A 12,511-nucleotide genomic window follows, 5' to 3' on the forward strand; every position below is an offset into this window, starting at 1 on the left:
GGGTTGGTTTGTTTCTTTTTTAGTTTTCCTTCTTTTTTTTTGCCATCATTTTTCATACATCGTATTTCATGTTTAATGGAGCCACCATTGTTATTAAACTACCTGTCTCGGGAACTGTGCAATAAAGTCAGAGTATTCTTACAAAGAATATTTTTGTCTCTAATACACCCCCTTTTGCTTGTCACTTATCCAGGTGCCTCAGCTACTGTCATTTAATTGACTCTTATTTTTTGTGGCTTGCAGGTGTAGCTATCCTGCGAGCATATAGCCCTGAGTCATCTTCAGATTCTGGCAATGAAACAAATTCCTCTGAAATGACTGAAAGCTCTGAACTAGCCGCAGCACAGAAACAGTCGGAAAACACTGCACGTATGTTTTTGACCACAAGTGAAGGCTACCAACCGCTTGTGGAAGAGCAGACTGAATTTCCCATTGCTAAGAATCAGGCTGGAGGGCCAGGTATGAAGCCCTCACAGCCTTTGGCTGGTGGTCAGGCTGCAGAGCTACAGTCAAAAGTTGTGCCTTCAAAGCAGATTCTTCATTCCGATAACATGGAAATGGAGCCAGAGACCATGGAAACAAAATCTGTGACTGATTATTTTAGCAAATTGCACATGGGATCCTTGGTATATTCTTGCACTAGTAAAAGGAAAAATAAGATGACAGACAGCGAGGTAAAAGCATCCTCTGATGGCAATGCTACTGTGAAAAAGCAACAGGGAAATAAAAAAGCAGAGTCTGATGAAGATCTAAAAGCTAAATTTGGAACTCTTTCAGCAAGAGACAGCCAGCGCTTAAGCACTTTCAATGTGGAGAGAACTGCCTTTCGCCAAAGATGGTACGCTGCCGATGATGGGGCAGCAGATAAGCCAAGCCCAGAAACAGTTAATGGGAAGACTTTTCCAAGAGTTCCTGTCCTTGGTAAAACAGAAACTGACTGTAAGGATGAAGTGGATCCTGAGGTGGATCAGGATGACACCCCAGGGCTTAGCCAAGGTGAAAACTTCCTGTCAGATATGACACCCGTGTCTTCAGCCAAAGACCTAAATGATGCAGAAGATACTGATCTATCTGCAGATGACCATCCTTCAAAGCTTCCAGAAGCCGAGCAGGGTGTGGCTAGACTTTGTGAGTATCACTTGGCTAAGCGCATGTCCTCTCTGCAAAGTGAAGGCCATTTCTCGCTGCAGAGCTCTCAGTGCTCTTCAGTGGATGCAGGATGCAGCACAGGCAGTAGCACGTGTGCTACCCCCGTTGAATCCCCTCTTTGTACCTCTGATGGTAAACACATCATCTCTGATCCATCAATGAAGGGCATTGCCTATGTTCCAGCAGATGAAAGAGCTGCCATTCTTCCAAACCACGGAACGACGTACAAGGACCTGCACCAGCAGCCTGAAGCAGTGTGTCACAGAATGACGGTGCCTGTTGTGCATTCAGCAATCAATGCTGAACCACTTTTCGGCACTTTGAGGGAAGGATGTCATCGGATCCCCAAGATAAAAGAAACTACAGGTACAGCAGTAATAGAGTGTTTCTTCTGTTTATTCTTAAAGTTACAAGTTCATGTTGAGGTCTAAATAAGACATTTCTATTATCTTTATCTGGAACTACATCATCACGCTGTAACAGAAAGTGAGATTAGACTTTCAGTTTACCCGTTCATTTTATTTGTTGAGATATTCTGATGATCTGCATACAAAGATCAACTTTTTAAAAAACCTCTCATTGCAGTTATAATATTTGGAGGGACACTAATGGAGATGCCTCTCTTCCACTCTTTGGAAGCCTCTCCAAAATCCACAGTCAGTTGAGTCCCAGATGCTTGTTAGATTGTAAAATTACTTCAGAAGTTTTATTAATATAGGGGAGCAAAACCTTTGATTCATTTCTTAGGTGTCTTATATGCTATTTTAGCAGGTTGTCAAAAACATGCCAATATGAATAAAAAGCTCTAGATGTTAAGAATAAGAAAATGTCGCTACCTTATTAAGCATGAATTTACTTCACAATCTGACAGTAGGTGTTTCTTTAAAGTTATAAAAAATGCAGTTTTCAGAGACAGCATTGAAATTCTTTCAGCTGAATTTTAAATGTTTCCCTCTTCTTGGATTGCAACCCACATGTAGCACTAGTGTGTGAATGCATGAAAATCCAAAAGTGGAACAGACTAAGATTTAAAATGAGAAATAATCTTTCTCTTCCAAAAACTGCTACAAAACCAAACCAAAAGTACTATGAGCACATCTTTCCATGCTCTTTCAGGTGTAGTTAAAGAAGATATTTTAATCTGAAATTATTCATCTAATTAGTTAATAGAAAACATGCAATCCATGTATTAGGGGAGATTGAGGATGTTTTGTACACAATTTGCTGTTCCTTTTCTTGAGTAAGTCTGATGTAGTGAAATGAACAATTACTTATTCATAAATTACAATTTGTTGACCGGTTGTAAAATGCATTTTAGTGAAATACAAAAGACTTGTAATGAACTTTTAATGGAATATTTTGAGGAATGGGGACCATTGGGAAGTACCAGGAAACCATTTGTACTGACTGTTAAAAGATATTTAAAAGTTCAGCCTATGAATATTATCAGGGTGATGCTTAATTATTCTGTCTGCTCTTCTACTACCCCTAGTGTAGCTTTCACAGAGCCTGAAAAGGGAAGACAAGGAGGCATGCCTACAGCTTTTCCTAGACAGCCTCTAGCTGACTCCATCATGCTATCATCCATGCTATCAGAATCAAAGGTGCCAAGTCAAAATGAAGACTCTTGTGACATTCCCAAAGTAAATCAGGCTTGTGGGGCAACAGTTAGTTTATGGCCATATGACATGATAGGAGGAAGCCTCAGGATGCCGCAGAACAAGAAAATGCTGAGACGCAGCAGCAGCAGCAGCAGCATTGGAAGATCTGCAGGCACTGAGATGCTGCTTGAGAAGAAGGCAGCCACGGCCAGCTTGAAATGCCTGGACACCACCCAAAAGGATGACTCCAAATCGGAGAGAAGGGTGGAATTTTCCCTGGGCAAAAAGCTGTCCAAAAGTTACTCTCAGAGTTGTGTGTACGTCAGCACTGATAAGAAGGACAGTAAGAAGTGTTCAGGCACTGGCACCAGTCAGAAGGACTCCAAGCAGTGTCGAACACTGCCCTTGCGAAAGCTGACCAGCAGCGCCTGGAGGTGTCGGGGCCCCTTTAGCTATTGCTTCCTCAGCAGAGGAAATGATGACAATGAGGAGGAAGATGACCGAGACAGCCATCAGCTCTCACATCTCTTCGAACCACAGACCCCGTGTGAGCTCACAGAACCAGTTGCTCAGTCATCTGGAGACAATGAGCAGAAAGTCTTTGAGTCCCCAAAAGCTGCTGAGCCCCCACGTGATGCAGTCAATGAGCATGAGAAGAGCAGTGCTGACACCCAAGGTGGCCAAATTGATGTGAATCTCAACGATGTAGCCTTCGATGCACGAATCACACGAATAAACGTGATGAAAGAGAAGACATATGCAATGCCTGATGGATTTATTGCAGCACAAAAGGATGCCAATGAGCTACTCTCACTGGTCCGAGCAAGTATGGGCAAGAGAGAAGATTTACATCCAGAAACATATGACCTTAAACTTTCTAAGTACAAACAACTGTTATCTTTGGAATCGAGACAGTTGGGAAGTGCCTGCAGGAAAATGGCCATGGCTGATAAAAGCCCTGAGGAAATGCTTTTAGCTATGACTTCCAGCTTTCAAGTACTCTGTTGCTTAACAGAAGCCTGCATGCGTTTAGTTAAAGTCATGAACTCTGAAACACAGCAGCAGGAAATTATAGCTAAGATAGATGAGGTTGTTATAAACTACATTTGTCTTCTGAGGGCTGCAGAAGCAGTGTCAGGCAAGACCTCTGGTGATCCTAGCATTAAACTCTTGGCTCGACATCCGAATACCATGGCCGCTATTGTAAGCACACTAACACGTTCTCTTAAAATGCTTTTAAACAAATAAAATACAAAAGTCACTTCATAATCTACCTTTGCAAAGCCATACATTAAAAAATTTTATTTACTGTATGTGTATGAACTAATGTAACAAACTCAGCTTTCTCTGTATATTTTGTTATTTTATATAAAATAGGTAGGAGATTAAAAAAAGTTAAAATACTGAACATTGACAAAAGTAATGACTAGGTCTGTCCTTCAGTTTATACAAAAACAACAGCCAAAACCCCCTTTCCCCAAGATCAGAAAAACAAACAGAAAAAAGTCCCATATAGGAGCAAATTGATGTTTGGCTATTTTTCATATAGTCAAATTTATGGTTGTATGAAGTGAACTTCTAAAGCCTGTTATGTAATGAAATTGTTTTCTGTTTCATCCAAGTTTTCACTTGGAGAAGGCTCCGTGTTTAGAATGATTAATTAAATCATAATGTATATAACACAATATTTAATGTTTTAAAATTATAATTTTTAAGCATTGAAAATAGCAAAAAGACATTTAAAATCCAAGAGACTATTATAACTTACTAGAGAATATATATATAATAAATTACTCTTTTGTTCATATGGACTGAATTACCTGATTCTTCTTTTCTAGGAAATTCTGTATTAAAAAAAATGTATTGAATATATGACTATACCAACTTCAGAGGGGATCTGATGTATTGAACTTATAGTGTTGGCCTTTTAGACAGTGAAGGTAACTGTGGAGGACTGAGGACACAGAAACCAGAGTGGTGGTGTTGTTCTCTCTGAAATGAGAGATTGATGCCATAATGGTCAGACCAGAATGTATGAGGCAGGTCTACATACCCTTTTTCCTGGTCAATGACAGAGAGGACCATCAGAAAATTCCTATGCTGTTTACTGTTTCATCATATATTTATGGTGCACCTGAACAACATGGACTGCATCTATTTTGTTAAATATTTTATACTTCATATTTTATGATTCTGAATGTTTAACTGTAAATAAGTTAGAAATAAAATGAAATTTTCAGAATACAATAAATATCTCTGAAATATTTCCAGCTAGATACAGTTCTTCTCTTGAGTGATGACAAAGGCAATTTGTGAGTAATCTCTTCCATCTGAACCTTTCTGGAAAGCATTTTGTAGCCCTGTGTTTGAGAGGCAGCCAAAGCAGCAGCTCTCAGTTCTGGCTGGCAAATAGACTTTCACAAGAGCATCTGGTGACCTTCTCAGTGACCAAGGAGCAGCAGCCTCCATTCTCCAAACTGCTGTAGGTAATTTTCAGCTGTTTCTCATAACACCATGTGCAAAGGGTATTACTGCTCTTGTTTTGGAAACTTAGCCTTTCAGTTGAAGCACACGTGAAGCTTTCTGTGCAGAACTAGAATGACTAAACCAACAAAAAACTTTCTTGCACTTCACTTCATAAAAAAAAAGACATGCCTTTTCCTCTAGCTGCAGAGAAACATCTTCAGGAACACAGCAGCAGAATCTTAATGTGTTGTCTGTGGTAGAAAAATCTGATTTCTGAGACCAATTCACTTAGTGCAAGGACCCACTTTGGAGGGCAGCTCAGAGGGAGGCTGCAGGCTGGCTTACACTGCTGGTGGGTGACAACAGCTTGTCCTGTGTGGTGCTCACACTCGGTGCTCTCCTTCTGGCAGCCTAGAGAGTGGGACCGTGAATGCTGCTCTTGTGCTGCAAATACTATGGGATTTGAGCATGTGATGCTGAGGAAAAAAACCAAGCTGAACTGTTGCATTGGTATCTATTCCTTGATGGTTTTCTGAGTTTATAAAAATGTCAACAATGATTTAGAAATACCAAGTTTCAGAAGGTAATTTATATTGTCACAACTACGCATTGACATAGATAGGAATGTGTCACTTTGAGCATTTTTAGTCCAGTTCTTTTCATTCCACTTTCCAATTGACCTAATTTTATTTCAAAGGTAAGTAGATTTTTGTTCTTCTTACTGTTCAAGATCTTTTCTGATTGTAAACATGTTCATTTGGCTCCTTAAAGTTAACTATGGTCTCTGGTCTCTGTCTCTCTCTCTTTTTCTTTGTTTTTGTTTTTGTTTGTTTGTTTGTTTTTCCTGTTTGGTTGGTTTTTCCTGTTTGGTTGGTTTTGGTTTTGTTTTGGGGGGGTTTTTTGTGTTTACCAAGGGGCAGGGGGAGGAGGGGAGGGTTGTATCTTCTGCTTTTTAATGCATTTTCATAGAATCATAGACTAATTTGGGTTATAAATCTAAATGGTTTTCCGTAGTTCACCTAGTTCAACCCCTGCTCAGGTCTAATTTGATCAGGTTGCTCAGGGCTGTTTAAAGGGTTTATTGGACACCCTTCAAGGATAGATGTCCCACAATTTCTCTGGGCACCAGTTCCAATATTTTACAGTATTTATGGCTAAAAAATGCAAAAAATTCTTTAGGTCTAATCAGAATTTTCCATGTTCCAACAATATCTATTGCCTTTGATTATATTGCTGTGCATCCTTTAGAACAGTCAGGCTCTGTCCTCTCTCTAGCCTTTCATCAGGCAGCTGTAGGCTGTAATAAAGTCTCCCCTAAGTCTTCTCTCCTCCAGACTGAGTTAAACCAGTTTCTTCAGTCTTTCCTCATATATTATGTGCTGCAGCCCCTGACTAGCATGGTCACCCCTGACTGGGCTCCATGGTGTGATTTCATAAACCACCACCATGCTCTTGTGTCAGTTTTGATAAATAGGATCATCTAGCCAAGCTCTCTGAGGCATCCCTTAGAAGCAGTTTCTTCTTCCCCCAGGACTTTAGATATCCCCATGTGGTACCATATGAATGTCTTTTTCATAATGTTTCCATGCAGATTTATATGCAGGCTTTTAAATGCTGCCTTGTGAGAGCTTTGTACAATGGCACAGCTGCTGGAAATTATTTGTCTGCAGTCTCCTACAATCACATGTATTCACAGGCATATTTTGTTAGTGTCTCACAATCATCCTTTGTCAGAAAGTATTCTCGTATTTCTACTGGGCTTTTGGGAGACCCTTATTGCAACCTTTCAATACTTAAAGAAGGCTTTACAAGAAGGATGAGGACAAGCCTTTTAGCAGGGTCTGTTGCAGTACAAAAAGAGATAATGGCTTGGAACTACAGATACAAGAAAGAAATTTTTTTATTATGAGAGTGGTGAGGCATGGAACAGATTGCCCAGAGTGGTGGTAGGTGTCCCATTCCTGGAAACATTCAAGGTCAGGCTGGATGGGGCTCTGAGCAACCTCCTCTAGTTGAAGATGCCCCTGCCATCGCAGGGGGTTGGAGAGCATGACCTTGAAAGGTCCTGTCCAACCCAAACTGTTCTGTAATGCTAAGATTGTATGATTCAGCTTGTCCTGTCCAGCTAAGAGTATTGAATGATAATAGACATAACTTTTATTAATTCTGGAGCATATCAACTGCACATCAATTGCTGCTGAATTACAGCCCATTTCTATTAATCTTGAGCTTTAAGGTAGCCTTGTCTTCCTGTGTGGATCCTAATTGATTCCTGCATTAATTGCACATTTTAACTTCATGACATGAGGGAATGCCATCAGTATGTACCTACTGCACTAAGGCAGTAAAGAAATGCTAAATGATATCATGTTATCTGTATACAGTATATACAATGTATACAATATATGAACATATAGTGTATATATAAAAGTTTATACTTTTATAAACTTCTATATATACACTATATGTTTAGTGATTTTTAACTTTGCTAAATGACAGGCATCTTCATGTCTGAGTCCTTGAGTTCAGGCTGTTTTAAAAAATAATTGGGCAAAGTTTGCCATTTTGCCATTAAGAAACAAAGCTGCATACCTACACTTTTTCCCTTCTATTTCATTGATACTCCTTCAATTCCTGATCACTGGAAGATCCAGAATGCTTCCTGATGTCCTCACTGTTCACCAGACATGTGATATAATCACTCTGGCACATTATTCAAAGCTGAGAAATGCATTCCTGAGTACCTTTGTTTAAACACAATTTATATCAAAGAGAGACCTGCTTACTGCCCTGAAATTGAGTTAAATTTAGTAGTATTTTATCAGGGATTAATTTGTCTCACTAGACTGAGGCCAGAGCCAGAGTCTCTTTGAACTAAGCACGAAACTGTTACAAATTGAAAACTTGGTTCATGTCACAAATAGTTTAGTGATGGACATGTGGCACTAACATTAACCAGTATTTTTAATTTGCCACTCAAAATTCAGTAGTAGCTGTTCTGCACAAAAAGAAGGTGATCACAATCTTCCACTGTACTATCTGTGGAACAGCCCTAATATGTTTTCAGACCTAGATTTGGCCAAAGCCATAGAGAGATTGAGGCACAAATAATTAAACTCTAAACTAAAATAAATAAAATAAGTTAAAATAAATAAAATTCTAAGTACATTTTCCTATAGGTGTTCACAAGGTAAAATCTGAAATTTTCTGCCAGTACTGATGGAATTTGGAAATGCTAATGGGTGGAAATTCATAAGACTCAATCCAAACTCTTCGTTTAGAGCCTGTGAAGCTATGGATTCTGGGGAGAGAAAATTCTGGCCCATGAGATCTGGGAGCAAATCTTTGATTTCATAAGGGTGGGAGGAAAGGCAAACTAGCCTAACACCCTGTTGTAGTACAGCAAATGCAAATGTTTCAGTATTGATTTTGAGGTGCATTTCTTTTTTGAAGAGGGACTGCGGAACATTTTTATGCAACAGGAAATACTTAACTGCATTTTAAAGCTCATTTTGTCATTCTGAAAAAAAAAATTATTTACTCTGAGCCTGCAAAGCTAAGAGAGAGAAAAAAGAATGCATTATGTCTCCTGCTCCACTTGGAAAACACTCTAAAGTCCTTTTTTTAAGTGGTTGTCTTGCTGCACTGGGTTTCTGTGGACCTGATTGCTCAGGTTTCTGAAGTGTTTACTCCTTATGATACCTGCACTTGAAACAGTCTTCTCTTAGTCTCAAAACATTTGACAGATGTTACCTTGAACTATTACAGTTTTTCTCAATGGCCAGCTAAGTTATTGTCTTTGTTCTTCACCCATGCCTTCTTTCAGGATTACCTTTTTGTCTTTTTGATCAGAGAGATTTGAATTATATCTTGCCACCTGTTTAAGAGGTGCCTCTACTGATCAAAATAAGGCACCTATGTGATCCTTTCACCATACTTTTAAAAGTGGAATGAGAGGGCATCTGAGTGTTTATCTAGTAGCCTAAGAAACTTCTTCTCATCTGTGAGGCCAAAACTGCAAAACACAAAAAACATATTGGGAATATTGACCAAGCTGAAATGCTTGTCACCTTCTCACAGGGAATGGCTTTCATTTTGACACAGCCAGAAATGGTTGTCCTAAGACTTATCCTCCAGATGATGCTTCCCCTTTCCATAATGCTGAAATGAAGCAGAATTTTTCAGTCCAAGTGGCAGGGATTGCAGCATAGGCAAAGTCCCTACATCAGCACTGCTATTCCTCAAAGTCGGACAACTTTCTCTTGTGGTGGCAGCATCAAGTTTCCACTGGGGGAAGATGCCTACATTTTCCCACCTTTCTAGGAAGTGGCATTAGATGTGTTCCCTCCAGTTTGACTGTCCATTGGGCAACAGGATTAAACAGGGACTGGCCAAAGCCTTACATCCGTATCATGGAGTTCCACATTATCTGAACTGCAGGAATGTCTTTCTATCATATCTAAAGTTGTTCACTCAAAGAGAACTTCACCACTAAACTACCCATTTTTAAACTTGATAACCTGGAAAGGGTGTGTGTAGGTTTCCTTTCTCTCTTCCAGCATTTAACTAGCCCTTGGCAGAATGTCATAGGGAACTGTATTAATTTATTAGTATTTTATCCACCAGGTCCTCATCAAAAAAATGTCTGAGCTCTACCAGTGGATCTGTCACAAAAAGATTGGTGTATCAGTTTGTGCCCCACAATGCTAATTTTCGTCTATCTTGAACACTCATTCAGATGTCTTGCAATACTTTCATGAGAGTGGTTGAACTCTCAGGCTGCCTGTTGGACAGTCCCCTGATAATGTAGATGGAACATATCCTCCAAACCCTGTGTCCCCAGTTTCACTTACCCCAGTTGAGGATAAGGTGGGATGAAGGATGCAGAATTTTAATCTAAAGATTTTCTCCCTTTCTCAAAGAGACTTCTGCTGCTACTCATCTACCTGTTAGGTATGTGGGCTACCTGTGCAATATGGGCTATTTGACTCATCTGAGTCTAGAAATGCTTTTCTCCATGCTGCAGATGGAGAAAGACTCACTCTTTCAGCACTCCTATTTCTCTTGTGCCTTATAAGTAATGGAATGGAATGTAAATTATTAACTAGATTAGGTTTTGGGTTGATGTTTTTTTTTGGCCTTCCCATCAGTCCAGTCTGTTCCAAGTTACCTGCTCAAACTGAAGCAGTCTGGCCTTTTGTTGCATGTTTCTTACCCTTAATGAAGTCTGTTTACTATCTGTCACAGCCTTGAGCTGTCCTTATCAAGATCTTTCCATCTGCCAGGCAAGTCACTTGCAGGAATTTTAATTTAGTGTTTCATGTTCTCCTTCTCCAAAAAAAAGTGGCATTCTTTATTGTTATCTACTCTGTTAGAATCAGAGAAATCCATACCCTTGTGATTCCTTTTCTGACCTTACTCTTCAAAGACAGGCCAGCTCTTAAGATGCAGCCATCATTTTTGCTGAAGGTAGTGTCTTTAACATCACTTATTTGTTTATGCTTTCCTTCACCTTCCCTTGGGCTTCTAAGAAACATGCTTCATTTTGTACCTTTAATAGCAAAAGAGCTCCCTTTATATTTGTATTCCAGGCTATCTCAGATTATACAGACTGTGTATATCTCTGACAGATCCAGCAGTTATCTAGATGGATGGTAGGTGTCTCAGTATTTGCTATAAAACTTAGGAATCGATACTTCCAACTGAGTGTACAGCTTCTGTGAGACTGCTGAGCTACTGACCTGCAGTATATCCCCCACTCTTTCCCCAGGCACTGTGCCATCTCTGGTGAGCTGCCTTGAGAGCTGCCACAGCACTTGGTAAAGTCAAGAACCTCTGGTAGATAATTTGTGTCAGTTAATTTTATGAAGTCTCACAGTGTGAGCAAATTGTAACAGACATCTTTTATGAAAAATCCGTTCCTTAGGATTTTTCCTCCTGAGAAGCTGAGAGGCCTCAGGAACAAAATGTAAACAATGGTTGTCTGCTGCTGTGGAATGCAACTGGTGCATCTGTGATTGGTCTCATGTGGTTGTTTCTAATTAATGGCCAATCACAGTGAGCTGGCTCAGACTCTCTGTCCGAGACAGAAGCTTATGTTATCATTCCTTCTATTTCTATTCTTAGCTAGCCTTCTGATGAAATCCTTTCTTCTATTCTTTTACTATAATTTCAATATAATATACATCATAAAATAACAAATCAAGCCTTCTGAAACATGGAGTCAGATCCTCGTCTCTTCCCTTATCCTCGGACCCCTGTGAACACAGTCATAGCTAATGTGGATATTAATTTAAAAGCTGAAAAGGAAAGAAGTTCTATTAACTCTAAAAGCTCTATTAGCAGGGCTTGCTTCAATGTTTTAGACCATGTCTGTGTGACTGATCATTTAAACAATTTATGGCACGATAAGGGGAGCTTTATGCTGTTGTGTCAAAGGTGATGACAACAGTATGAGTGCATCATCCCTGGTTATTAAAAAGGAAAAATCTCTGCTGTCTGGAGGGATAAGGGGTAGGTGTACCCTCAGAACAGCTTTATTTATAGTCTGTGCATCCTAAAGAAGACTCACTACTGGTAAGTTATGTTTCTTTCTTGAAGATCAATCTCTATTCTCTATTCTACCCATGGATTACGAGAAAGGATAATGGGGCAGCAGTCTGAATCAAGAAAGATGAAATTATGCTTATAAAAATAAAACAGATTAGTGTTGTTTCATACCATAAACAGAGGATCAAAAGAAGATAGTTGCCTCATATAGTTGCCTCAGATGTGCTGATAACTACTAACAACAAGCACTACCCTCCCATTTTTATGTAGTAATTTGATAATGGGCAACACTGAGATGTTGCACAGTGGTAATTGTTATTACAATGTTTTTTGAGTTGCTCTTCAGAGAGATGTTTTTTAAATCCTTTTTGGCAGTGCATTGCAAGATTCTTCCATGTTGCTCATGCCTTTCAAGTGACAGCAAGGGGTGACAGCAAATGTCATAAACAGCTTTATCCTTGTAAATCTTCTTTTTCTTGTGCTAAACTCTAAGATTGTATACAGGACAGGTTTGAAAATGATGTATCTAAGTATTATTGGTAACCACCTGAAGGCTTTAGCCTGTGTTCCAGGGTTTGGTTTCAGCAGAAGGGCTGAGTTCCTTAATACAAATAAGTCTTTCAGTATCCATGGAAGGAGGTGATCTTAGCCCTTTATGGGAACCCCAGTTTCCTAATGGCCAGGACTGTTTTTTTCTGAAAGAGGTGCTGAAGGATCCAGTTTTACTTTACTTTACTTTAAACGTT

The 12,511-nt window shown here is 39.5% G+C and overlaps 1 protein-coding gene across 1 annotated transcript in view; it reads left to right on the forward strand.

Moving 5' to 3' along the window:
- The window catches only part of FRMPD4 (FERM and PDZ domain containing 4), a 293,937-nt gene extending 289,120 nt beyond the window's left edge, over positions 1-4,817 (forward strand). The window contains 2 exon segments of the mRNA XM_058825363.1: positions 244-1,515; positions 2,647-4,817. Coding sequence (XP_058681346.1) covers positions 244-1,515; positions 2,647-3,998 — 2,624 coding nt within the window. The 3' untranslated portion in view covers positions 3,999-4,817.
- Positions 4,818-12,511: the final 7,694 nt, after the last annotated feature.

Source organism: Ammospiza caudacuta, chromosome 2 (genome assembly GCF_027887145.1).
Source record: "Ammospiza caudacuta isolate bAmmCau1 chromosome 2, bAmmCau1.pri, whole genome shotgun sequence".
NCBI classification, from domain to species: Eukaryota; Metazoa; Chordata; class Aves; order Passeriformes; family Passerellidae; genus Ammospiza; species Ammospiza caudacuta.